At 47.4% G+C, this 26560-nt stretch overlaps 1 protein-coding gene across 3 annotated transcripts in view; it reads right to left on the minus strand.

The window, feature by feature from the left end:
• Positions 1-26251, minus strand: part of PODXL (podocalyxin like) — a 47642-nt gene extending 21391 nt beyond the window's left edge. Inside the window, exon 1 of one of the 3 annotated variants that reach the window (XM_079303982.1) lies at positions 26071-26251. In XM_079303982.1, coding sequence (XP_079160108.1) covers positions 26071-26143 — 73 coding nt within the window. In that variant the 5' untranslated portion in view covers positions 26144-26251. The remainder of the gene's footprint in view (positions 1-26070) is intronic. The other 2 variants (XM_079303980.1, XM_079303981.1) reach the window with 2 other exon arrangements.
• Between the last annotated feature and the right edge of the window lie 309 nt (positions 26252-26560).

Genomic DNA, 26560 nt, shown 5'->3' on the forward strand with positions numbered 1-26560 from the left:
TCAAAGATCATCTCATTCCACCCCCTGCCATGGGCAGGGAAACCTCCCACTATTTTGGGGTGCTTCCAAGGTTGGGGCACCCATAGCTTATCTGGGCACCCTGTGCCAGGGTCTACCACCCTCCCAGCCAGGAATTTCTTCCCAATATCTCATCCAACCCTGCTTTCTGTCACTTTAAAGCCATCACCCCTCGTCATGTCACTCCATGCCTTTGTAAAAGTTCAGGTCCCCTCCCAAACCACAGTTTCCCCACCAGGAGCAGCCACTCCTGGAAACACAATCAAGATGTGAGTATAACTGAAAGTAGCAGCATGAATTATTTTAGGAAACACTTGGCTTGTGAGGAAACATTTCCATTACATCTGCAGGAAAAGGGCTTTTGTGGAGATAAGTTGTATTTCCTACAGGCTGACCACTGTCTGCAAGAGAAGAGGCAAAGAGGTAAAACATCACACAGAGTCCTGAAGATGTGAAGATAGGAAGGAGTTTTGATCTACCACCTCCTGGCTCTGTTATCAATTTGTGTGGCTGGAATTGTCAGTGATGGCTGCACCAAGATGGGGAGAGACCAGGCATGTCCCATAAATAGGATGTGAAAGTTTGACAGGGGGTCTGACAACAAAGAGGTACAAAAAAAATCCCCTAAAGGTAGAAACAATACAAAAGAGATGTCAAGAAATAAAGGGTTGGATGGGAGGAAGGAAGGAAAGAGGAAATCCCCCACTGCTCTTGTTTCCTCTTCATGCCCCGACCTCATCCCAGAGGGGCAGAAATTAAAGACTCCAAAGAGAGGTCAAAAAGACAATTCAATTCAAGTCAGTCCAAGAGAAGGGGACAGGACCATGCTTTGGCTCTAGGCCAGTCCTGGTGGCCAGCTGGGACCACCCTGTGATCCATGGAACCAGGATCCCTGTCCAGCACTTCCCTGCCCCATCTGGGGAGATACAGATAGGATTTTACCACTTTTAGCAAAAAAATGAGAGCAAAAACCCAAAGCAAAGGGTTGTTCCACTGATGGAGAGATCTGGTAGGATCCTCCTGGTAGGATCCTCCACGCTTGTCCTGGCTGGGGTGGTGACAAGGTTTTCCTTAGGGCACACAGAGTAACACAGCCCCCCAAAAAATGGCTGGGGAAAGGATCAAGACTCAACTCCATGCCCAAAAATCTCATTAGTGTTTTATCTTTCTGTATCTCTGCATTCACTCCTAGTGTTCCTCTTCACTAAGGTCAAGAGATGTTAAAAAATCCATTTATTCTTCTTCATCAAGCCAGGACCAGTGATTTAAGTGGGATCATCTTGGGCTGGATCTAGAGCACATCAGTGGAGAGGAGCTGTGGCTACAGGTGGGTTCTTCTCCCACAGAGGAGCAATAGCATCCACCTCCACACCCCTCCTGCAGGTTTTTGGGCACCTTTCTGTCAGCAAAATTTACCTTTTTTATCCTGCTGCATTAAATTGTAAAAAAAAAAAAGCAACCCACCAACTGTTTTCTCACAGCTGCTGCACAAGGTGCTGCTGCAGTCACGGGGCTCAATATCTTCCTGCAGTTTTATTGCTCTGAGCTTAATGTTGTTGTTGTCCAGGGACAAAATTTAGAAAAATTGCATTTTTTTTTTGTGTCTTGCAGGATCACCACCCGCAGAAAACCTGGCTTAGGCAAACCCATTGCAAACTTAATTCCAAAGCAGAAACAACCACAGAACAAGCACTGCAGTCCCAGGAGTCACTGTTTTCCTTCCACACAAACTGTATCTCTTTTAAATGCCAGAAAATGTGGGGTGTTTTGTTTAATCTCTTCCTCCCTTGCTGGCCACCTGTGCCAAATTTCAGTGGTGGACTCGGGGGTAATAACTGGTAATGAGCCCCTGTTTGCCTGGGCTGGTGGCCAGGATTGCCTGACAACTGTCCCCAACAGAAGAAACAGAAGATCTGGTTGAAGGAGGGGAAAACCCCTGGAAAGAACAGCCAGACAGGACAGGATTATGTTTGGGGCCCCTTCAGCATGAAAATCACTCACAAAAGGTACAGTAAGTCCTTTTGAGGGAACAAGTGATCCCTTCACGCCGTGAGCCCCGGAGATAAAAGGATTTAATACATCTATGAGAGAGGAGGAGGAGGATGGAGGAGAGATCAGTGTGAGTTTAGGGTATTTTTTTGGCTTTTTGGGGGATGCAAAGACTTTTTTGGCAGATTTTTTTGAGACTTTTGAGTGCTGCTTAGGAGCTGCCTGGGCTGGATTTGGCTTTTACGCCCTGGGCTCCCACAAGATCCTCCAAATTATCACTCCACTTACCCAGAGGAGACCCTTCCCAAAAGAAAGCACATTTGAATTCCAGAAAGAGTCTCTCACCCTGTTGTCCAGAAGGCAGAAAAAACCACCTGCCCCTGACCTTCCTGGCTGCATTTTGGCACGCCGAGGCCGCTTCTTGATTTCACTTTTCTGGTCCATCACAAATTCCACATTTTAGGGAAAATGAGAGCAATTTAACAGCTACTTGGGGGTGTGAGTCTGAGGGTTGATGTGCACTTCTCCTCTTGCCTGTATCCCCCAGCAAACCCAGAGCTGGGTGTGGGGTGGATCGGTGGGAGGAGGCGCAGCCAAACAGGAGGAAACGAGCGCGCTGCAAAAACATGATTCATGTCCGGATCCGTATATCCCATGACCCTGCCTGTGACACAGTGTGGCTGGGATGGGCACAGCCAGGAGGGGACACGACTTTCCCTCATTGCTAATTACCCTGATGGATGTTTGGGAGGCTGGAAGCGCCCCTGTGGATGGGGATGGGGATGGAGTGGGAGTTGTCTGGTCAGGGGCTGGTGGGGTGTGAAGAGTCACCCAAAATGGACAAGGAAAACTGAGCTGCTTTGTGCCAGCACAGCTCCTTGCAGTAGCAGTCACAGACAAAACTTTGGGCTGCTGTGCACCAGCTGTAACCACAGGCTCATGGAATCACAGAATGGTTTGGGTTGAACTGGACCTTCAAGGCTCTCTAGTCCATGGGCAGGGCACCTTCCACTATGCCAGGATGCTCCAAGCCTTGGCCTCGAACACTTCCATGGATGGAGCAGACACAGCTTCTCTGAGGGGCTCACCACCCTCACAGGGAGACATTTCCTACTAATACCTAATCTAATTTCCAGCTAATATCTAATCTGAAGCATCTCTCTTCCAGTTTAACCATGCCACAGAGCGATGCTCTGGTTGTAACCTCAGTGCAGTGAGTACGTGGAATTTTGCAGGCTGGGGAAGGCACTCAGGGGAGAAGCTTTTTGGAAAGGTAAAGACTTGGAGCACAAAGAGAGAATCCAACAGGCTCAAAATGCAAAGTGAAAGGACACGTCCTGTCCATCCTCCCAGTGCCCACCCAAAGCCAGTGATTAATTCCCTCTCCACGCAGCTCCTCTGGTTAATTCCCTCCCCAACAGCTTCCTATTTTGGTAATGCCTCCCCTTGTGTCCCCCACATCCACCTTGTTGAAACAGCTCAGATATTGGCTGAAATTCTATTAATAGTGAGAAAAGGAAACTCCAAAGAATAACTTAGGAAATGGTGGGTGACACACCCCACGCCGGCGGGCTGAGCCCGGCTCGGAGCCTTACGCCAGCCAGCTCCTGCTCCTCCCAAGGTGGGATGAGAAAGCCAAGGAGCCTGAGCAGCCCAGGGAAGGGGAAGGGATGTGAGCCAGGCCCTGAGGAAGTTCCTATTTTCCTCCCCTTTTGTGCAGCCTTTCCTGATTGAACAGGGGCAGCGGGTTGAGTTCATCAAAAGCAAAGCAGGGGCTGAGGCTCCGGGGGTGGCCTGTCCTAGGGGACAGCATTTGCCAAAGTGAGTGAGGAAGCTCCTGGGCTTTTCTCTGCATTGCAAGAAGCTCCTGGGAGCAAGGAGGGTTTTGTCCCCCTGCTGCAATGCAGCTGTGTCCACGGTGCAGCAGCCCAGTCACTGCAGAGGACAGGAAATCTGTCACCTCCTTTTGAAACTGTGAGAGGGATCAGATTGGCAGAATATCACAGAGCAGTGTTATTTATCCTGGAATTAAGCTGGCCTACCAGAGCAAGTGGTTACTTCAGAGGGTTTTTAATTTTGCCTGTGCAGAGGCTCTTTCCCTTCCATCATCCCCCAAACAGGGTCTTTCTGAGCTGCTGCCTGTGGAGATTTTAGTGAGGGATGTGGTACAAGGATGGATTACACACCACCCTGGCACTCTCCGTGTCTTAAGATTCTTTCCTAATGAGCATCACCCAACCCTTTGCTGCCAGCCTCACCATCAGCTTTATGAAATGGCTTCACCCAGGCCAAAGAACAACTTGGCTTCCTAGGTTAGATGATGGGGAAAGGTCCAACAGCAGCTGCCAGAGCTTTTACCCTCTAATCCATCAGTCCAGTCACCCAGTGCAGACATATCCTCTTCAAACCCCTGCCAGAATAAAAACTGCTGCAGAACAGTTTTGATAGAATTGCTCTGCAAAATATTAAAGATGAGACCTAATGGCTCTGTGTAATTAGTGATGCAATAACACTTTGGAGGGGCTGCATCAAAGAAGGGTGGGCAGCAGGTCAGGGGAGGGAATTCTTGGCTGTGAGGGGGGTGAGACCCTGGCACAGGGTGTCCAGAGAAGTTGTGGGTGCCCCTGGACCCCTGGAAGTGTCCAAGGCCAGGTTGGATGGGGCTTGGAGCAACCTGGGACAGTGGAAGGTGTCCCTGCCCATGGCAGAGGGTAGAAGGAGAAGATTTTTAAGGTTCTTTCTAAACCAAACCATTCTATGGTTCTATGAAATGAGTGTGCCTGAACTCTGATTTAAAGCCACCAGGTTTATTGTCAGCAGGAAACCTCCTTTTCCCTGCTGTGAAGAGACTGTATTGAAAAAAACCTCTCCAAATTGGTGTTGTTTAGATCGTGCATGGAAGTGACAGTGATAATGCTGACAAGTGCCCTTTTCTCTGCTGTCACATTGAAGGAATCTGCAGCCACAGCCTCTGCCCTGAAAACTCTTCCCAATAAACCCTCACTGTCTGGACAGGGAGCAGAGCAGGAGGAAATGGATGTGCTTCAGTCCCCAAGCAGTTTTGCCTCATCTCCAGATGGAGAGGAGCACCCAAGGCTTCCTACTCCACTGCCAGCCTGGAGATACCCCTAGGCAGGACATCTGGGGGAGTCCTCACAGCAGTTTAGCATCATCTTGAGGACTCTTAGTCTGCAGCATTTTGCACTGAGTCACATCCCTACAGTAGCCAAAAGACCACTCTGCTTCCAGAACTGAGAAAAATGCAAGTTTTTCCTGTTTTTCCTATTTTTACCAAGTACAAGTAACCCTGAAGCCCAAAGATCAGGAGTTCAGGCACACCTCACATGAGCTTTGGCTGCTTCATCCTCTCTGTTAGATCTGCCTGGCTTTTTTTTGTTCACACAACAGCCTTTAAACCTCCTTGGTTTCAGCTAGAAAACCCTCCCACAGCCTGATACACTTTTCCTGCCAGGACTGCAACACATGTCCCCAGAACCCAGGTTTTGATGAACCAGCATTTTCTGATGACAAACTTGCTTCATTAACAAATTCCCCATCAGCTCTTTCTGCAAGTGCTTGAGCCAGCTCAGCTCATCTGCTGTTTCATTTGGAAGCACAACAAATATTAAAAATAATCATTCCAATGCACACCTCCCCACACTCCTCTCCTCCTTCAGCCCTGACTCGTCTCCTCTTTGCTTCCTTGGTCCCTCTGAACACCACATTTAGGGAGGCAGAAATGGATTAATTTGCTGCACTAATTAATGATCAGACAGTGGATTTGATTTGATTTGAGGGAGCAGGAATATCTGTGTTCCTCACTCCCACCTTCTCAAAAACATTGTTGTTGAATTGTCCTTCATGCCACGCTTGGACCTCTCCTGAATTTCTCCTCAGAGTCTGGGGGTTGTCAGAAATTTGTGATCAGTGGCATTTTTCACCCAAGTGGAACCAACTGGTCCATCCCAGGCTGTTCTGCATCCCATGGCCAGCTCCAGAGGTGAGGAATGCCAGCAGTGGGAAGTCCAGCCTCTCTTATGGATAAACATAGGACATCCTATTTAGGATTGTGTCTCCATGACTCTTCTCATGGAAAATCTATGGCTATCTAAAAAGTGAAGGGAAAGACAAAAAAAACATCAGAAGGGGACAGGAAGATCCCTGTGGAAAATGAAAGCTCTGAAATCCTTCACAGGAGGTTGTCAAGGAGTCAAACAAACACAAACACATGTACCCACCTCTATCCACACAACCCACAGGTATTTTTCACCACTAATTCTGGAAATCATCCTCTTTCCAACAGGAGAAAGAGGATATTTCCATCCCATCCATGACTTGGCTCCAGCCCTACACCCTTCCCAGGCTGCAGAACGAGCTGGGGTCTCTTCAGCTTCTTGTCATGTAGGGAATGGCACTGGAGCTGCTGGAACTGAAACGTGGGGAGCACGAGCCAAAAAACCTCATGGCACGAGCCTCCTGTCCCAGCCTGCCCAAAACACAGAGCATGGCCACCCTCCTGTCCTCTCCTGGATCCTTTATCCCACTGGAGTGGAGCTGTCCTATGGTGACCTTGCTGCTTTGGAGGAGGATTTGTGGCCTCTATCAAGAGAGCATCCATCACCCATCCCTGGAGGACACAGTGCCTGGTGCTCTCAGACCCCTTTATTTCTGCAAAAGTCACACAGGACTTTGGAAGAAACTCAAGGTTTACACTGAATAATGGGCCAGAAAATCTCTCTGGATCAAGGCAAAGCTCAGGTGCTTCTCTCCCAAAGCAGTGGTCATGAGTCAACACAACACTGAAAACTGCAGGAAAGCTGTAAGAACACAGAACTTTGTAATACACTGAATATCTGGGGCTTTCCTTCAGTGTTGTAAGTCTTTAAGTTGGGCTTTCAGGATTTTGTCTGTGAACATGAACACTAAAAATTTGTGGGTTGTTTTTTTGGTTTTTTTAATTAAGAAAAGGTAAATAGGTTAGAAGTGTAGCTTTTTCTGAATTTGGACAGGAATCCCAGGTCCATGAGAAGAACATAAAGACTGGGGTAGTCAGATTGGGAATTCCACCTTGACCACACGAGGATCCCACCCAGCTTTGTCACCTCTCTCTGGGGTGGAAGAAGGTTGGAGGAACTTCACCACCTCTGCCCAGGGCCAGGAGTTGATTCCACTCTAAGGAGCTGGTGGGAAGGAGCTTTTTGGAGAAGCCAAAACCACAAACTACTTGCCCAAAGCATCAGCTCTGCTCTTGAGGTCTGGACTGTCCCACCCCAGCATCTCCTCCTGGGGACCTGACCTTTCTCCACCCTGCTGCTCACCAGTGAGGGTGGCTGGGGACACAGACATTCATCAAGAGAGAGAAAAATCCCTCCCTGTGCTTTTCACCCCAGAAAGATGAATCATCCCTTGCTGGCTTTTCCTGGAGGACTTCAGACAGCTTGGGAAGGAGTGGGGACGTGAGCCCTCGAGACAGGAGATGATTTTTATACAGCCTGATGGCTTGTCTGCACAGAGGCACTCAGAAAAAATGAATCTGAAATTAAAAGGAGCTATGATTTCAGAGTGGATTTGTCAAAGTGCACACAACCCACCAGGAGGCCACTCTTGTTCAGCTTTAAATCAGTCTTTATTTAATTTTGCCCAAATGAAGTCTGTTAAATCAAATCAAAGTCTCCTCTGCTCTTTAACCTGACGAGGGAGAGCTGATGCACTTGAGGAAAGTGAATTCAGGAGAAATTTGGTGATGGTCCCCACAAAACAAGCTCCCAAATGACCAAACATCAGGGGTGGGGCACACTTTCCTCCCCAGCTGAGGTTGGCCTTTCCTAATTCCTGGGCATAGAAAGCTCTGATTGATGTCAGATTTGATGTCACATTATAGAATCATAGATTAGTTTGGTTGGAACAGATGTTTAAAACCTTGTCTAACACCCCTGTAATGAGCAGGGACATCTTCAATTAGATCAGGTTGCTCAGAGTCCCATCCAACTTTATCTTGAACATTTCCAGGGCTGGGGCATCCACAGCTTCACTGGACAAAATGTGCCAGCATCTCAGCACCCTTATCATCAAAAATCTCTGTGCCCAATCTAATTTGAGTCTTATTCAGTTTAAAACCATCATCCCTCATCCTATTCCAACAGACCCTGTTAAAAATTTTGTGCCCATCTTTCTTCTAAGCCCCCTTAACTACAGAAAAGCCACAATCAGGTCTCCCTAGAACTCATTTTTTTCAGTTTTTGCCATGGAGAAAGGAGGACCACAAGAAGGCAGAGCTCTGTCCAAGCTGTTGGGTGGCACAGGGGGGTGAAATTCCTCGCCTTGCTCTCCTCTCCAGCTGGCTGGGTCCATATTTGGGTTCATGCTGAGCAAGGCAGGGATGGAGCTGGCCCTGAGCTATTCATCCTGCCAGCTGAACCTCTGCCAGCTGGCCAGCACTGGGGAAGAGTTGTCACATCCAATGTCACTCAAGTTGGGTGCTGTGCATCAGTCTAGACTTCATCCAGGGGCAATGAGGGCCACAGGGCTCCTGTGCAGCACAGCTCCTCTGAGTTGGTTGTGCAGCCAAAACTCTCCTCACTTTTTGTGTCACTCTAATTTCTGCAGTGAGGAAGAGGAAGGGAGGAAATATTCCCTTTCTTGTAGTGGGGGCTCTTCCTGAAGGAAAATGATCTACCCCAAGGACAGACTACTGGCTTCTCTGGGACCCCACAGCCTGACAAAGCCAGACCACAGAGATATTAAAGCTGGTATTAACAGCAGTGGTTTAATGCTCAAATTTGTGCCATCAAAACCAAGGATGCCATCCTCAGCTGGGGGCTGAAACTGCAAACCCAGCACGCAGGAGATCCAAGCCACAGCCATAAACAAGAGGAGAGACCCTAAACCCAAAAGAATAAGGAGATTTCTGCCTTGCCACAGGCTGCTGTGGTACAGGGGACAAAATGGAGCTGGGTGAGTGGGAGGTCAGTTTGTGCTGCAGCCAGTTTGTGCTGCTGTGGCACCACAACATGCTGTGCCCTGCTCCTTGCACCTCCCTTTCCTCTCCACCTCCCCTGGAGGTTTACAGCAGGAATCACCCTCAGGCAGCCCCTGCCTGCTCCTGTCACCACTGCTGGTTTGCTGGGGAGCTTGCCAGTGCCCAGTCATTGCCTATCTCTAGGACAGAACACAGAACTGACCAGCAGAAAGGAGATGGTGGGAGCACGATAAGACCCAGAGCCTCACCCTCCTTTGTGTGCCCTGCACCTCTGATGAGTCAGTAATCAGCCCAAATTCATGCCCTACAGCCAGCAAATTTATTTTAAATCTGTCTGGGGCCATGAGTCACGTTGCCTCCCCCAGCCCATCTCACACACCACCCACCACCAGGCCAGGCTGAGCCCAAAGAGAATCACCTGAAATATCTTGAACTGGATAATCCTTGTGGGTCCCTTCCAGCTGGAGATACTCTGTGATTCTGAGATCTTTGGTTTATTGGCACTCTAAGGTGATGTGAAAGACACAGGTGATGGCAAGTAACATAGGAGCCACCTCCAAGAGGCTCCCTCAAGCACCCCAGCCTCTCTAAGTAAAATTTTGGGTGATTCCTGGTTAAATATCACTCCCCAGTTGTGTCTGCTTTGCTTCTCTTTCAGGCTGTGCTGGAGACAGATTCCTCTGCAGGCACATCTGGGACACCTGCAAATCCTCACTGACATAAAAGCTTCCACTCACACCCCTCAAACCCTGATTTTTGCTAAAAACTGATGTCAGGATCCATCCCTCCACCACCCCCAGTCCCCCATGACCTTGGCTAGCTGGGGTTACTGAGCCAGCAGCCCTGAGATTTCCTGTCAATGCCGTGAGGAGAGCTCCACATTTCCTTGGGATTCTTTGTGTATCTGTGCTATTTTGGGTCCCACCATTTTTTTTTAAACTTTTTAAAATTTTTTTTATTCCCCCTCCAGTTCCACACCCACACCTCCCTCAGGGTGGGGTCTTCCTAGATAATTGGGAAGCTCTATATATACCCATGTGCATGCATGAGCACCTATATTTATACATATATTTATATATATATATATTTATATATCTGAGCCTGTGAGTGGAGCCTTCAGGCTGGACTTGGCAGGAGGCTCAGTGCTATTCTTTAGGTGGGGAGAGCCTCGGAAGGGAAGGACACAGCCAACCCTCCCTCTTATTCAAAACTATTTAAAGACTGTCTGGCACTGAGTTTCTTTCCCACCAAATGGCTCCAGTGACAATCTGACTTTACAGGCCCATGTAATCTGATCAGCTTCTATTGTTGGCAATTCTGTAATTGCCTCATTATTTAACTCTCCTGAAATGGTCTGCTTTACATGAAAAGAAATCCATTTTAGCTTTTTGTTTTGTTGTTTGTTTGTTTGTTTTATTTTGTTTTTCAGAAGTCAGTTTCCATTTGAAGCACTTGTGCTCTTTGATAGCTCTTGCTCCTCCCCTCCTTAAAATAATACACATGATCAGAGAAATCACTTATTAAAGGCACAAAGAGTGAGAAACTGCCTTTCCCAGTGTTGTGCCAGGGCAGGATCCTCCAGCAGATCATATTTGTTACCCAGTGGCCTCTTAGGTGGAAGCAGCTCAAGTAGAGGAAGTGCCAAAGGCCACAAGGATGGGATTTGAGCAACCTGATCCAGAGGAAGGTATCCCTACCCATGGTGGGGGTTGGAATGAGATGGTCTTTAAAGTTCCTTCCCACCCAAACCATTTTGCAGTTCCATATTCTAGGATTTACCCCCAGAGAGGAAGGATGCTCCTGCAAGCACTGTGTGCTGGCTCAGCCACAGCTCTCTAGAGCAACCCTTGTTACACTTGTCAGCCTCTCCCTGCCTCAGTTTCCCCATCTCTACCTGCAAGAGTGGGCAGATTTTGGACAGAGGAGCTGTCTTCATTTACAGCACCTTTCTAACCAGGGCCCCAAGCTTGGTTAGGTGCCAGAGCAATACAAATAATTACTAATAGTAAATCCCATGGGAGTCTATTACATTATGGTCCAACTTCCTCCCAAACAATTGCTCCTCTTCCTTGCTTTGTGTGTTCTTCAAAAGAAGCAGCTGCTGTGCTTTAGGGCTGGGACACCAGCCCTGGTAAACACACACCCAGCGTTCCTGCTCAGGGCCTGGGCAGCAAGAGGGAGATAAATCTGAACTGAGACAATCACCCTGCAGGCAGAAGAAACCCTGGGGGTTTCATGGAAATGGCAAGGTAGCTGCACTAAACAGTGTTTGTCCTGTGGAGTTCCTCGGGGTGAATTTATTCACTGGTTCTGGGGTGATATTACTCAGAGCAGCAATGAGAGCAAGAAATGTCAAGAGCAGAAGTGCCCATTGGTCTCAGGGCTCAAAGCATCTTCATTCAGAGAGTGGTGAGGGTCCTGGTAGTGCAGGAGCTGAGGGAAGCAGGGATTTACTCTGGGCACATCTCTTGCCAGTGCTTGGACAAGTCCCTGCTTTCCACTTGCACTGCACCACCCAGAAAATACATAAAGGGAAAGATGGCCCAGAAATGGGAAGAAAAATGCCTTTGGCCTACAGCCAGTGGATCAAATTGTCCTTGCAAGACTACAGGGTATGGGAACACCCAATTCCATACGCTTAGGTGCACCATCAAAATCCTATAGGAGTTGGGAACCCAAAATATCAAGTGTCTGACAAAATGTGTGATGGTAACACAGGCTGTCCCAAAGTGGCTTGAGTGGGCTCTGAGTGAATTTTCTTGAGGTCCTTGGGGCCTCATTCAAACATCTTGCTCTGCAACACATGGTGGGATATCTCTGAGGAGCTTTTCCCATTGCCAGGACCAGGAATTAAGGCCTGCACAGCAAGTGGCAAAGTGGGGAAGGAAGAAAGGTCTTGCTTCTTAATCAGCCAACTGGCCTGACTTAATGCTGACAAAGAACAATGTCTATTTTGGTCATCCCTTCCAAGATGGAGCCTGCAAAAGCTTTAATTAGTCAATTAAAAGTGGCTTTGTCATAGGAGATGAGACACAAGCGGGATCAGCCAGCTGGGTTCTTGGCTGCTGAATGACATTGTCTTTCCAGCCCAATGACCTCATTGTTAATGACTCAATAGGGGAACAATGTTGTCCACCCAGCAGCCCAGCAAGGAGTGAGATTCCTGCGTGTTTGCAGCTGAGTAGAAGAGCATGGGAAGTTGTGGGATGTCACTGGGTTGGGGATGCAGTGCTCTGCACTCAGTAGGTTTCAATGGCGTGGTTGCGTGCTGAGAAACTCCAGGAAAAAAAAAATTAAAAAAGTAAATATATATATATATATATGACAAAAAATACAGCACACAGCAATGGTTGTACTCAGCTCCCCAAAAACTCTCTGGACAGGTAGTGAGTTTGAGCACAAAGAGATTTGCTGGTCAGGGAGGAAAATCCTAAATGGTATCTAGATGGAAGCAAAGCTTAAAGCAGCTACAGCCAGGGAGGTCTGGATGGAACAGACCCTGTCCCTGTCACCTTTTCAACTCAGGGCTTTGATGACATCTCTCTGCTACCAAAAACATCTCCCTGCCATTGAATCCTTTCCAGGGCAGTGCCTGGAGGCTGTGCCACAGGGAAGGCCATGGCAGGGCAAGGGAAGGGAGCAAAGGAAGCAGGAAGGAAGAAGGAGCTGCATCCCCTCCCTGCTGCTAATCATCCTCCTCTTTCTCCTAAGAGAGGCCACCTGCAAATTCCAGGTTGAGTTCCCACCTTGGAGGGGATTCACAGAGGTGAGTGGCAACTCTGGGTACAGGAGGGAGCTGTGGGGCTGGGCTGGGTGTTCACATCCCAATTCCTCTGCTCCTGACAGGCACCAGCTCCTGCTTTGGGCTCAGCAGGGAAACTCTGACACGTCAGCTTGGACATTTCCTTCAGGGAGCTGAGCTGGAGTCATGGTGGGGTTGGAGATGGGAGGAGAGGGCAGGGACACGATGGGACCCACAGAAAGCCAGCAGCAGAGCAGAGGAGAAAAAGATGGTACTGAACTGGGTGCTGCTGCTGTAATCCTGGAGCTGGGCAGTGGAGATGGAGCCCCTGCTCTGGTGAAGGCTGCAGCTGCATGAACATTCCTGAAATGTTTGCAAGTGATCCCATGCCAAACCAAAGCATGGCTTTGCTGCCAAAACTACCTGACACCAGCATCCCTGATTACAGCTAGGCAGAAGAGACAGCTGAAAAATCCCCACAGAGATTTCAAATGCACTTTTGGAGAAGCAGAATCAGTTGTGCAGAAATTCCCTCTCACTGCTCTGAGCCCCATCTTACCCTGACATCTCTGGAAATTATAACTGGATAAAATTCTGCAGGACACCAATCAGAAATCAAGCCCTGAGCCTGCTGACCATGGAGGCAAGAAAGAGCTGAGCCATCAAAAGCAAATGACAACTTCCAGCAACATTAATTGATGATTCTCAGTGATTGATTGTTATTTGCTTTAAATTCTTAGCAACTGATTGCTTTAAATAATTAATAACTTGCAAGCCTGTGTACTGCAGGCACTGCTCTGTGGTGCAGGCATGCTCCTACCCCTGGTGGCTGGCACAGAATCAGCACAAGGTCATGGGCAGGGACACCTCCCACTGGACCAGAGCTCCACTCAAACTGGCCTGGAATTGCTCTGCTCCTCCATCACCAGTCCCTCCCAGTACCCAGACCTCTCAATGTGGGCCACAATGCCACTGATGAAAGGCTGAAATGCTCAAATGAGCAAACCAGCAGCATCAGGTCCTTTGCCCAGGATGTTTCTGCACAGCAGAGCAGCCAAATAAATAGGATGTGCTGGAATCCAGACACTGCATTTTGGGACTAAGGATGATGCAGCAGATGGCCAAGTCCTGTGCTGCTGCAGGATTCAGATCAGCTCTCCAGGAGCAGAAACAGAGATGGAGGAAAGCAAGTTGTGGAGCAAATCCCCTTCTTGCAAACACCCCTGATGCTTGGAGGGCAGCCCAGACCTGTGATGGAGATGACATTTGGGACATTTGGATGCTAGGCCCTCACCCCTGGGAAGATGGCTCAAATCCAAATCCAAGCAGATCCAAAAACTGATCCTTATTACCACAGAAAAAATTCCTTATTCCTAATTAGATAATCGAGCAGAGGGCTCCTCCTTTCCCCACTCTTGGCAGTTTCATGGCAACACCATAGCTTGAAGAGACTGGGAAAATTTGCAATTTTTTGGCTTTGGGGAGTCCTGAGAGATGCAGGTGGCACCAGGTTCCTGTAACAACCCTTTTCTTGCCTTTTCTGTGGAGAAAAATGGGAAATCTGGCCACAGGCACAACTGTCCATCTCATCAAAGAATAGTCTTGGTGCTTAAAACTTGGGCTGAGAGATCCGAGGGTCTCAGAAATGAATTCTAAAAAATATTTCCTCCAATATTTCCTCTATTACCTTTCTGAAAGAATTCCTCTAAGAAATGAACACCTGAGGCAGGAATGCTTCTAATTTCTTCAGACATATGCTGTGAGCATCTGACCTTGTCAGATTTGAGCAGAGAGTAAATCTTACTGCCCCTTTTCTCTCCTGTCCCTCTGTGGGGTGAGTGACTGATCCAAAATCCTTGCAGAAACAGCTCATGAGCTGCACTTTTCTTACCCTTCCCCTTGCTTGTCAGGCTTCAGAACAGGAGTTAATAAAGTTCAAAATAAATAAATCAATAAATGATTAAATGAAGTGGGATCTCAAAAGCACTCTCCAAAATCCAGCTTCAAAGGCAGTTCCTCATCAGTGGTGTCCTTGTGCTGCTCCTCCTCACCCATCCACTTTCTCAACACTCCTCCTCCAGCACCTCAGGGTACCAATCTGACCAGCCAAGACAGAGATAAAGCCCTGCCCCAAAACTGCATCTGAGCTGGATTAGAAGGGAACCCTCCCTGAAAGCCAGCTGGGCCTCAGGGCATCCTCAGGGAAAGCAGCGTTACATCCATCCATCCATCCCATCCATCCCCATCCATCCATCCATCCATCCATCCATCCATCCATCCATCCAGTCCATCCTCCATCCACCATCCATCCATCCATCCATCCATCCATCCATCATCCATCCATCCATCCATCCATCCATCCATCCATCCACCATCCATCCATCCATCCATCCATCCATCCATCTATCCATCCATCCATCATCCATCCTATCCATCCATCATCCATCATCCATCCATCCATCCATCCATCATCCATCCATCCATCATCCATCCATCCATCCAGCCATCCATCCATCCATCCATCCATCCATCCATCCATCCATCCATCCATCCATCCACCATCCATCCATCCATCATCCATCCATCCATCCATCCATCCATCCATCATCCATCATCCATCCATCATCCATCCATCCATCCATCCATCCATCCATCATCCATCCATCCATCCATCATCCATCCATCATCCATCAATCCATCATCCATCATCCATCATCCATCATCCATCCGTCATCCATCCATCCATCCATCCATCCATCCATCCATCCATCCATCATCCATCCATGCATCCATCCATCCATCATCCATCCATCATCCATCCATCATCCATCCATCATCCATCCATCCATCACATCCAATCATCCATGCCATCCATCCCATCCATCCAATCCATCCATCCATCCATCCATCATCCATCCATCCATCCATCCATTCCATCATCCATCCATCTCCATCCATCCATCCATCCATCCATCCATCCAGTCATCCATCCATCCATCATCCATCCCATCATCCCATCCATCCATCCATCCATCCATCCATCCATCCATCCATTATCCATCATCCATCATCCGTCCATCCATCCATCATCCATCCTGAAGGAGCAGAAGCTGCAGGTAGAGCCAGCTCCCTTTGCTTCCATCAAGAATGTTGACAAAATGCTGGAATTTTCATTTCTAACGTAGTCAGGGAGGAGGAACACTGCTTTCTGGGGTTTTCCTGTGAAAACCAAACTCCTTTAAACACCCAAAATTTTATCAAGTGCAGCTATCAGCTACCTGTGGCCAGATGCAGTAATAGGAACACACAAACAGCTGGATTTTTTTACAGCAGAAAACCAACTTTCCCCTTTCTCAACCCATCAGTTTGGACTCCTGCATTTCCCTCCTCAACCCTCTAAAATGTTCACACTGATCATGACATCCCCCACTTCTCTTGCCATCAGCCCAACCTCACATTTCTACTTTTCACCATCCTCCTATCACTCTACTCTGCTTGAGCCAAAATAAAAGCCTTTTTCTCCCCCAAGACTGGCTGCCCTAAATAACCCCCAGCAACTGAAGCTGTGATTTGGAGAAACCTGGAATGGGGAGCGTGGACAGTGATGGGTGACAGGTTTTGTCCTTCACTGGGCGGCTGACTGTGGGGGTTGTATTTCCTATCCCTGTCCTCATTAGGAATTGCTGAACCCACTCCATTTGCTACTGACTTTCTCCTGGCTGGAAAACTCCTCAGAAAATAATGTTGGGAGATGAGATGGTGAATTTGATGGTTTTGATAACCACTCACCAGGGAAGAACTTCTCAGGAGCATGGCCATCATGGGATGCTGCTCCTCCCAAGAGCCTGGGAGGGATTTGGACTGAGGAAATGCAGAGTGAGGGCTGCCCAGGGTCTGTTAGAGCATCTTCCAACTCGAGCTGGCTCAAACTGCAGCTGATCAGATTTTATCAGCCTAAACTGATGTGCTGCAGCAGAAGCAGATGTGTCCCCCCACTGGAATGGCTTTGTGCAAAGCAGTGATGTCAGGAGTGGAAATCACAATCAACTCAGGGTTGTTTTATGCTCCTTTTTTTTCCCCCTCTGTGATTGTTGCCTTAAACAGCAAAATTTTATTTGCCAAGCTTGCTGGGGAAAATGCTCTCATATTGGATCAGCAAGGGGACACATCAGAACAGTCTGGATGAAGGGAATGTGCCACAATCCATCCAGGCCAAATCTCTTCCTAAGTTTTGGGAGACCAGATTTTATCACCTAGCACCAAAAAGAATATTAAATATATTGGAGTGAAACTAAAGCCAACCAGGACACTCCTGGCACTTGGGGAACTTGGATTTTCCAACACTAAGTGGGGTTGGATTTGGATGTGAGACAAAAACAGGGCAGCCAATTAAAGGAAGTATTGTTAATTTCTGCTTCTCTTTAATTGCTTTCTGCCTACACTATGGGCAGATGTCCAGGGCATCCAGCATGGGATAGTCAGTTAGTCAAAAACTATGTGCATAAACCTCAGCTATCATTGAAATTCCCTCTGCAGCTCAAGGAGAGACACATTCAGCTGCTCCACCAACAGTTAATTCCAGGCTGTGAAAACAACTGGAAACTGGCAGCTGAAAAATAAAATTGTTCCCTCTCCCATTTTAAAGAGTAAAAGTGAATTTTAAGAGAATGACTCCTGTTTATTTGAAACCCTCAAGGGACACAGAACAATTCTTTTCAGTCACTAACTCCATCACAGATTGATGCTGGAGATTTGCTCTGTGAATTGCTTAACACTAAACTGAAAAGTTTGTCAAAAAGTTTATTGCATAAGGCACCCATGTCCTCAGTTATTTGATGTATCTTCAAGGAATTTAAAATGATCTTTTGCATTTGTCAGTTTAACAGAAATTTCCTCTACAAGCAAAGAGTGATTTCCACCTATGAACCTTAAATTGGTTTTATTCATCACTACCAAGGACGACCCCAGAAATGCATAAATTAGAAATCAAAATAGAGAGGTCTCAGGCTATAAAATTTCTTCAACAAATATGTTCAGAGTGTGCCAGCCTAGTTAGAAAACACAGTTGAAAGGCAAGAGTGGGCTGTAAATCTCCAAGTTTTACAATGGGGAGAATCAGCCCTGCTTAAAGGATATAGCTATGAATTGTAAATGAAAAACATGATAAAAATCAAATCATTCAAATTATTACTTTCTCCTTCTGTATTTTAAGTCATGATTAAAATTCATAATTTAAGCCACATCAATTTAAATCAAAGCACCCTGCCATAAAATGAGGTTTTGAACCCTTTGTGAGGCTTTAATGAGAAAAAAAAGATCATTCTCCTGTTGAATGCAGTTAATGGGGATTTATTGGTGCCATTCATAGGCAGGAACTGTCTTAGAAGCCCACAAAATCACATGGACTGAGAGCCTTGAGGGCTTTTTTTAGCCATCTGGGAAAATTGTAAGGAAACAAAATAATTGTCTATAATAGGGTGTCGCATTAAACTTTCTTTTCCCGCAGTATTCCACGTACTGTAGAGAACAGGAAAATTTATTCTTTATCTCAAAGACATCAGCATCTCTCCTTGGCTTTTTGGCATGGGAATGACCCTGAGGCTCAGGAAAATGGGGAGATTAACTCCTGCACTTGAAATTTGGGCTCAAGGTTGTGAATTTTGCTCTCTGGTTTCACAGGTGACTCGATGCCTGTCCCACTTTGTTTATATTTTGTCCTGGTTGTCTCTCGGTTGGATCAGGATTTCTGGGAGCCCCAGAACTGCTGGTTCATCCCATTTGCAGCACAGGCATCACAGCTTTTCATTGCCACACAGGATTTTTGGGGGTTTTATGGCAATGTTGTATAAATTTAAGTGCCCTTAGAATGAGGTAGTGGAGAGCACAAACATTTCTTAGCATTGTGTCAAACCAGATCAGGGTGCTGTTCCATCTGAAAACAAGACCAATAGTAGAAGGAATAAGCCAACAAAAAAGAAAATAAAACAGGAGGAGGTTTTTGTGCCTTTACTGTGTGTTGTTACCTTCTCCACTTTACCACGAGAAACCCACAGGAACAAATTCTTATTTGTTTATTGGGTTTTTTTAATTCCTTCAGGCTCCAAAACCAAACCAGGCTGCCAGCAGAGAGTGATGGCTGCAAAAAATGCATGATGAGAATACTGATTTGGAGTTCTGCAATCACAACCTGCTTTGAGGCTGCTCCTTATTAACTCACTCAGGACATGGCAGAAAACTTGCTTCCCTTACCTGTGCTTTAAATATTTATTCTGTTGCTTGATAAATTAGAAATGTCCAATGAGAACAACTTCATTGCTTATTCAATGTGGATATAGACACAGATATATATATATATATATATATATATATATATATAGATATTTTGAGGACCTTGATTACTTGATGTTGTTCCAATATAACCACAGCTAACCAAACCCATGCTGGCACAGAGCATCTTTTTAACTACTCTGCTTTTTCTCACAGTCAGGGCTCACAGTATTTTGATAAGCAGCACATAATAGTCACCCTGGGAGCTCTCCACTTTTCACAGCCTGCAGCAGTATCAGTTAAACTTTTCTCTTTTTTTTTTTCCCCCATTTGCCTATGTGGTGGAATGTCTTATCTTGCTCTCCTACCTTTAGACTCCAGGGAGTAAAGAAAAAAAAAAAAAAGTGGTCTTTGCTGTTAGGTTTCAAAGAAGGACTTTCTCAAACAGCTTTTCCAAGCCTTTCTGAAGATCCTTTCAAGTCCCCTTTGTCCAAGTTAGAAATTGGGTATTTTTCTCTTTGTCATCTCTCTGTATCCAGCAGAAGCCACTTAGAATAAATGTCTAACAAGGCTGTCTCCTCATTTCTCTACAATAGATCTAATATATATTCAAGTATTAGAGCTTAATTTCTAAGCCAATTTCTACCTCCCCCTCCAGTTAAATTTGCCAAAATCAATTAAGGCTGAGAGTGAAAATTTCAGCCTTTGCCATTAATAACTGAGGTCTTATTCTTCCACTGCAAAATGACCTTCCTTCCCCTTTCACCACTCTCATCAGCCATGTGGCCTAAGACCAAAGATCCCTGCACACAGAGCCTTTGAAACAGAGAGAAAAACCACTGGTTTAATCCAATTTTTATTCAGGATGATAAGGGTATGAACCAGACCTCAAAGTGACATCTAAAATGGGACCAACTCAGAAAAAAAAAAAAAAAAAATTTTTCAGTTTTGGAGGAGGTTTTAACACAGATCCCATCTCTGCCTATTTCTAAGGATCTGTCCTGCACCTGACAAGCACAGATTGGAATTTTAAACCCAAGGACTGTGTTCTTCCTATTTGCCTGTTCATTTTGCAGCCTTTAGGGTGCACTCCTGACCCACCAGCAAGAAGTTTGTCTAAATCCCACAACCAATTTTTTTTAACATTTTTGAGCACATTCATACTGTGTTACACAACATTTCCAGGGGCAGATCTTGGATATTTTTGGTGAGATATCAGCCCATGTTGGGGAGCATTTATGGAAACAAGCATCTCTAGTGGATAAATCATCCCAAGAGACATCTGAACTGCCTTCAGAAGGCACAGCTGGATTCAAGGATAAATTAGCTTCAACTTTAAACACCTTTGTTAAATATCTGAACCTACATAGAGTCCCTCAGTGGGAGGAAAATGCAGAAGAGTCACTCTGTGACTTCCAATTTTCCCTTCCTTCTCAAATCCAGTCATCCCAGTTTGTCCAAACTGGAACCCATCCCTTTCCTGCTGCCACCCAGCCCTGAGACACAGAACTTGGATGTTATTCACAAGTGGAGCCTTGCAGAAAGATAAATCTGTTCCTTTCCCTCTGCTGGGATGCACATCTAAAAGCAAACTGCAATTCCCACCGCCCAAAATAAAGGTTCACTCTCATTCCTTCCCCCTCCAGCTCTCTGCTGGGCTCTCAGACACCACACAGAGTAGATTTTAATAAGTTGTTTGAATTCTCCTTGTGTCCTTGCAGTGCTTTGTCACCAAACTGTCCCTGGTGCCTGTGAGAGAGCCTGGCCTGTGGCCAAGCCAGCACGTTATTCACGGGGCAGAAAAGGTGCCTGCAGCACACAGAGCTGTAGGAATGCAAAGATTTGCTAAAAAGCCACATCTGGTGATGAGAAAAATTCCATCAGCAAGACCTAGGACCCGGCAGGAAGGTGAGTAATGAAGGATTTTGGTGATTTTGGAGTTTTCAGCAGCTTCGCTTCACCTCTTGAAGGAGAGAGGGTTTTTTTTTTCTCTTTAGGGTATTCTGGCATTTTCTGGTTCCCAATGGATTTCAGCAATATTCAGTGCCAAAGGCTGGCTCTAGACACACAGCAGCTCAAATCAAGTGCATATGGGTGTGTAACCCTCAAAAAGTCACCCCAAATAAGCCACCACAGAGCTCTGCACCCCCCAAAGGCATGAAAGTTCAAGCAGGCATATTCCAAGATTCCCACCAATAATCACTATTTCCAGCATTATTTGCAATTTAAAGTCAGCAGGTAACTTGAAACAGGTTTAGTCATCAGTGAGGGTGCCCAGAGAGTTGGTGGGAACCCCTGGATCCCTGGGAGTGTCCAAGGCCAGGCTGGACATTGGGGCTTGGAGCAGCCTGGGGCAGTGGGAGCTGTCCCTGCCCATGGAATCATTAGCAGGAAAAGACCTCTGGGAGGATTCAGCCCAGACATTAAGCTAACAGGCCAGGTCCAGCACTAAACCATGTCCCTAAGCACCACATCTACACTTTTGAACAGTTCTCAATGCTATTTCCACCACAGCAGCCCCAGATGGGAGAACCCCCCTCATTCCAGAGCACTCACTGCACAGTCTGGCCACCAAACACTTGAAAAATAGAGATGGGAACTCCAGTTCTTTAAACAGCTTTTCACCTCTTCAGTTCATAGCTAAAAAAAATTTTATATGATTTTTGTACTGTAACAAGGAAGGTTATCTGTTTCTCCCCAGCTCTTTCTACCTTTCCAGACAGGGTTTTTTAGCATAAAAATCATCATGTTTTTGGATAGCCCCAGTGTTGAGCACCTCTAGAGCTGTGATATGGGCAGAGCACATCCCTCCTGCCTGTTTGCACTGGGTCTGTGCATTCCTCAAGGATCCCCAGAGCAAAACACTGCAAGGCTTCAATGTTCAGACTACAACAAATACATAATTAGAGCACTTAAAACCCAATGAAGCTCAGACAAACTGTCCCCAAACCTCTCAAATAATGAAGCACTGGAGGAACTACCCTCACTCTGGGGTGTGGGACACCATCCCACCAGGCAGTTCAGGGAAATAATGAGGATTTTTTTTTTTTTTTATTAAGCCCCAATGTCAAACAGAGAGGTTTTTGGGAGAGACGGATGGCACATCCCCAAGGAAGTTGCAAGACCTCCTTGGACAATCAGGGTGGCCTCACAAACTTCAAATGAAAGAATTTATGGATTTGTTTGGCAGTTCCAAGCCTAAAGGAAATGCTCTCTGCAACATGGAATATTTGGCAAAGCCCAGGGGGTGGCAGTGAACATAGCACAGGTAACTGGAAAACAACAAATGCCAGATGACTGTGCGCTGCTTAGAGAGTGGAAAAAAAAAAAAAAAAAAAAAGGCAAAAAAGCAAGGTTTGCTCAGGATCTCTCTGTGAAGGAAAGGGCAGGCATTACAAGAATTCAGAAACAACATCCTTAGGTGGAGATGGGCCAGTTGTGGAAGGAGCTGAGCACGTAAACAGGCGCTGGAGCAGGAAGCTGGCAGGAGTGAGTGAAAGCTCTGGGGAGGGCTGCTGAGATTTCACATGCCTGCACATGGGGAATGGACCCAACTGGGTCACCCGGATTCCTGCAGGGCTCAAACCCTCCCCTGCTGCTCTGCTCTGAGCTGAGGGTGGTGCTGGCCATGCAGGAGTGGTGACAGGCTGGGAACAGCACTGGAGCTCAGGTGCACGTTCCCAAGTGTCACTCCCCATCACTCAGCAGAGGGGAGGGAGGAATTCCTGCACATCCACAGGTGGGTTTGCTACAGGCATCATCCTGGACCACCTGGGGATGGGTGAAGCTGCTGAAGGCACCTGAGTTTGGGGTTTGAGCTCCTGAAGCACAGAGCAGCTCGGGGGTCACAGCAGGACCTCACCTCCACAGAGCATCACCCTGGAAGGATAAATCCCCTCTCAGCTCATCCTCGGCTCTGCAGAGCTTCAGGGGGCTCTGGGTGCTGTGCTGGGTGCTTGGGGACACAGCAAAGGGGCCACCAGGAGCAGCATCACATAAAAAGAGGCAAAATTTAGGGTACTAAACTCCAGCAGCTCCTCTCTGCTCTCACAGAGTGATAGAAAATAAACACAGCGTGATGCCAGTGGGGGCACAGCACAGGCAAGGGGATCCTCACTGGCTGTAAATGACCACCCAAAACCACCCCAGAACTCATGCTGGTGGGTTTAGAACTTTCACAAGTGCGGATGGGGAGAGGAAATACATGGTTTATAGGGAAAATAATAACCGAAGTGCTTGCCCAGCCTCCTGCGAATGCTGAGAGCAGATATTTGCAGCCGCTCTGCCATCACCCCCATCATGAATGATCACCCTCCTCACAAGCCTTTAGAGCAACTCCCCGGAATTAAATCAGTATATTGCAGTTCCTTTCACCCAGGAATCTTCAAGCTATTTACAAACAATCCTTTAATTAAGCCTCCCAAACAGCCCCCGGGTAGTGTCACTGTGTCCGCGCCGGGAGCTGAAGGCTTTGCACGTCTAAAATGGCAAAAAGGTTGCAAAAATCTTATCAAAGTTCCTCCGAGACAAAATATCTTGGACGAGTCTCTCTGCTTTGATGTTGATTCTAAAACCCACTGGTTAAATAATTTTTTTCTCCACCTGGGGACATGGCCCCAATTGCCTCCTCCTGCCCGTGTCAGGATTAGTATTCAATGGATAAAATGTTGGTTTTTTTTAATGCACATCTTTGACAGCTCTTTGACAAACGAACTCCCAGTACCTCAGAACTCTCAGTACCAGGGAGGTAGCCTGGGAATTCAGCTTTGGGAATGAAAAGCGGTGTTTTGGCAACAAGGATTCCAAAGCCATCAATCTGTGGTTTGCTTTGAGCCCGGTGCTTGATCTCTGCTAAAAGCCCTTCCTGCCCTTTTCTGCCCCCAGGACAGGTTTGAGCTGCAGCTCTTTTGAATGCCCTGAGAATAAAAATTATTTTTTGTCTCTTCCTGATGCAATTTTGCTATCAGAGCACTGTGGGAATACAAGATGCAATGTGGAGAAAGAATAAAATGAAATAAAATGAAGATGCTGCAATGGGTCACTCTGAGCCCCTCCCTGGCTGGCGGAATTTAAAGATATTTTTGCCTAATGCTATATTTGCTGCATCTCTTGTACACACACTGGCTGTGCCTTGTCTGAGGCTGATTTTCTTCTGATTTAAGCAAGGACATAAAGGGGAATCTCTGCAGAAACAGGGGATTGGGATGTACAAGCCTGGAAGTCAGTATTTCTAAGGAAATTGCTGTAGCCCAGAGAGGTGCTTTTCAAAACTTCAGCAACCTTGGGCTGGTTCTGCTCTGCCCCACACACAGAAGTTGTCACCTTCCAAAAACAAGTTCTGAAATCCCTGACTCTCATTTCACTTCCAATTTAGATGCAGCAAATCATGCAGGCTACATCCCAATCATTATTTCCTAAGATACTCAAAATACTACAGGTTCACTTACAAGCCCAGCTTCTTTCCATTTAAGGAGGAAGGAAAAAAAAAAGATGAATTTTAGTCTTTGAGGAACTCAGATGATCACAGCAGAGACCAGTCTTGGAGTTAAGCACTACCGGGACTCTGAACCCAAACACTCAACAAATAGGGATGCCAATCTTGGCCCCAAAAGAAGAAAATCCTGGTTCCAATACCCAGGGAGCAACATAAAAGCATCTCTAAGCAGCTTATTTCAAAATTTAAGAGCAGCAATGAATGGCAGAAGACACTGTTTTGAAGGATTTAATAAATTAATTTTTGAGAAAGATGTAATAGGATCACCTCAGAGTGTTGTAGAAACAGGTCCCCATGAGTCCTCCCACTAAGAGCTTGTTTTGTCCCAATCCCAGTGTTTTATCATCTCGTTTTGGAAAACAGAACAAAACCTTCTGAGAAGGCAAAGTCAGCTAAACTCAGCCAAATTCTGGTCAGCAAAAGAAAAATTGCATTAACAGCTCTTACTTCATGCCAGTATTAATGATGCTCAGGGCTTCCTGAGTTTTAATGGGAGGAGAAATCTCTTTTAGAGCCCATGGTGGCATCAGGGACAGATGGGGGTTTGCACCTGTTCGCCCACCAAACCCTGTGAGTCCCAAGAGAAACAGGGAAAAACAAAAAGGAGCAGGCAGAGAATTCAGGCAGACCTCTGGGAATTCACCCGAGTTAAATCCCCAGAGCCCTGCCTCCACTTGTGCTTTTACCTCCAGAGCATCCCCCAGCTTTTGTTACCTTGAATAAAAGCACATTCAGTACTGCAGGGGCTCTTCTGGGAACCACGAGTTAGAGCAGGATTTCACCTTATTTCATTTTCATTTTAGTTTAGTTTAGTTTAGTTTAGATTTTTTTAAATTTTATTTTATTTTCATTTTGCACCTCCCTCACTTTCCCTGATTACAAGGAAGAAATGCCCCACTCCTCCCGGCCTTTATTCACTCTGGAAAGCATGAGTGCATTTCCTTTCCCTGCTACTTTTCCATGTGTTTTATGGCCAACAAAACATGCCACCAGAGACCCACAGCTCCCACTCCATCACGCTGAACCCCAACACTGCCGCAGGACCCCGGGAACTGTTTCCACTCCCAAACCCCCCCAGAGCGACACTTCCCCAAAAGTCTCCTGGCTTAATCTTTTCCCAACTCCACACCAACTTCCAGCCGGGAATTGCTGTTTCCAGCAGCATTCCCCACTCCTTTCCCGCGCCATCTCCCCTCACTTTCCGCGGGTGCAGCACCTGGACCACTGCAAGGACAGCCCCACCACACCGAACCCGAACTCCCCCCGGCTCGATGGGACCCCAAAATCGGGGTGAGCAGCTCGGCGCTCCCCCAAGAGCGGGTTTGGGGCGGGATTCGGGAGGGAAAAGCAGCAGGGTCGGGCTCATCCCTCCGCAGCACGGAGCAGCACTGCGGCTCCCGTGCCCCAAGTCGCGCTGCCGCGGAGGGCTGGATGCGCCCGGGGTTCCGCCAAAAAGCCGCATCCCGGCGGAGGGTGTGCGCCCGGCGTGCCCCAGCTGCTTTTTCGCCAATAGTAGCGGGGAAAGCGGAGCGCGGAGAGAAGGCGAGGGATGCTCGAAGCGGGGCAGGAGGAGCGGGGAGCGGGGGCTGCACTCACCGAGCAGCAGCGGCAGCAGCAGCAGCGGCAGCAGCGGCAGCAGCCCCGCAGCCCGCATGGTGCCTCGTCCCGGCGCGGCTCCCGGCGCTCTGTCCCGGCGGGGCGGGCGGGCGATGCCCTCCCTCCCCCGGCCACGGCCCCGGCCACGGCCCCGGCCACCGGCCCCCCCTTCCCCCCGCGCCGGGGGAGGCGCGGAACGGCCCCGGACCGCCCCCGCCTCCGCCCCCGGAGCGGGGGGAGAGCGGCCGGCATGGGCACGGGGATGGGATGGATGGGGATTGGAGATTGGGGATTGGAGATTGGGATGGAGATGGGGATAAATAGGGATGGGGATGGGCATGGGCATGGGCATGGGGATGGGGATGGGGATGGATGGGGATTGGAGATTGGAGATTTGGGATTGGAGATTGGGGATTGGAGATTGGAGATTGGGGATTGGTAATTGGAGATTGGAGATTGGGGATAGGGATGGGGA

Source organism: Erithacus rubecula (assembly GCF_903797595.1).
Source record: "Erithacus rubecula genome assembly, chromosome: 4".
NCBI classification, from domain to species: domain Eukaryota; kingdom Metazoa; phylum Chordata; class Aves; order Passeriformes; family Muscicapidae; genus Erithacus; species Erithacus rubecula.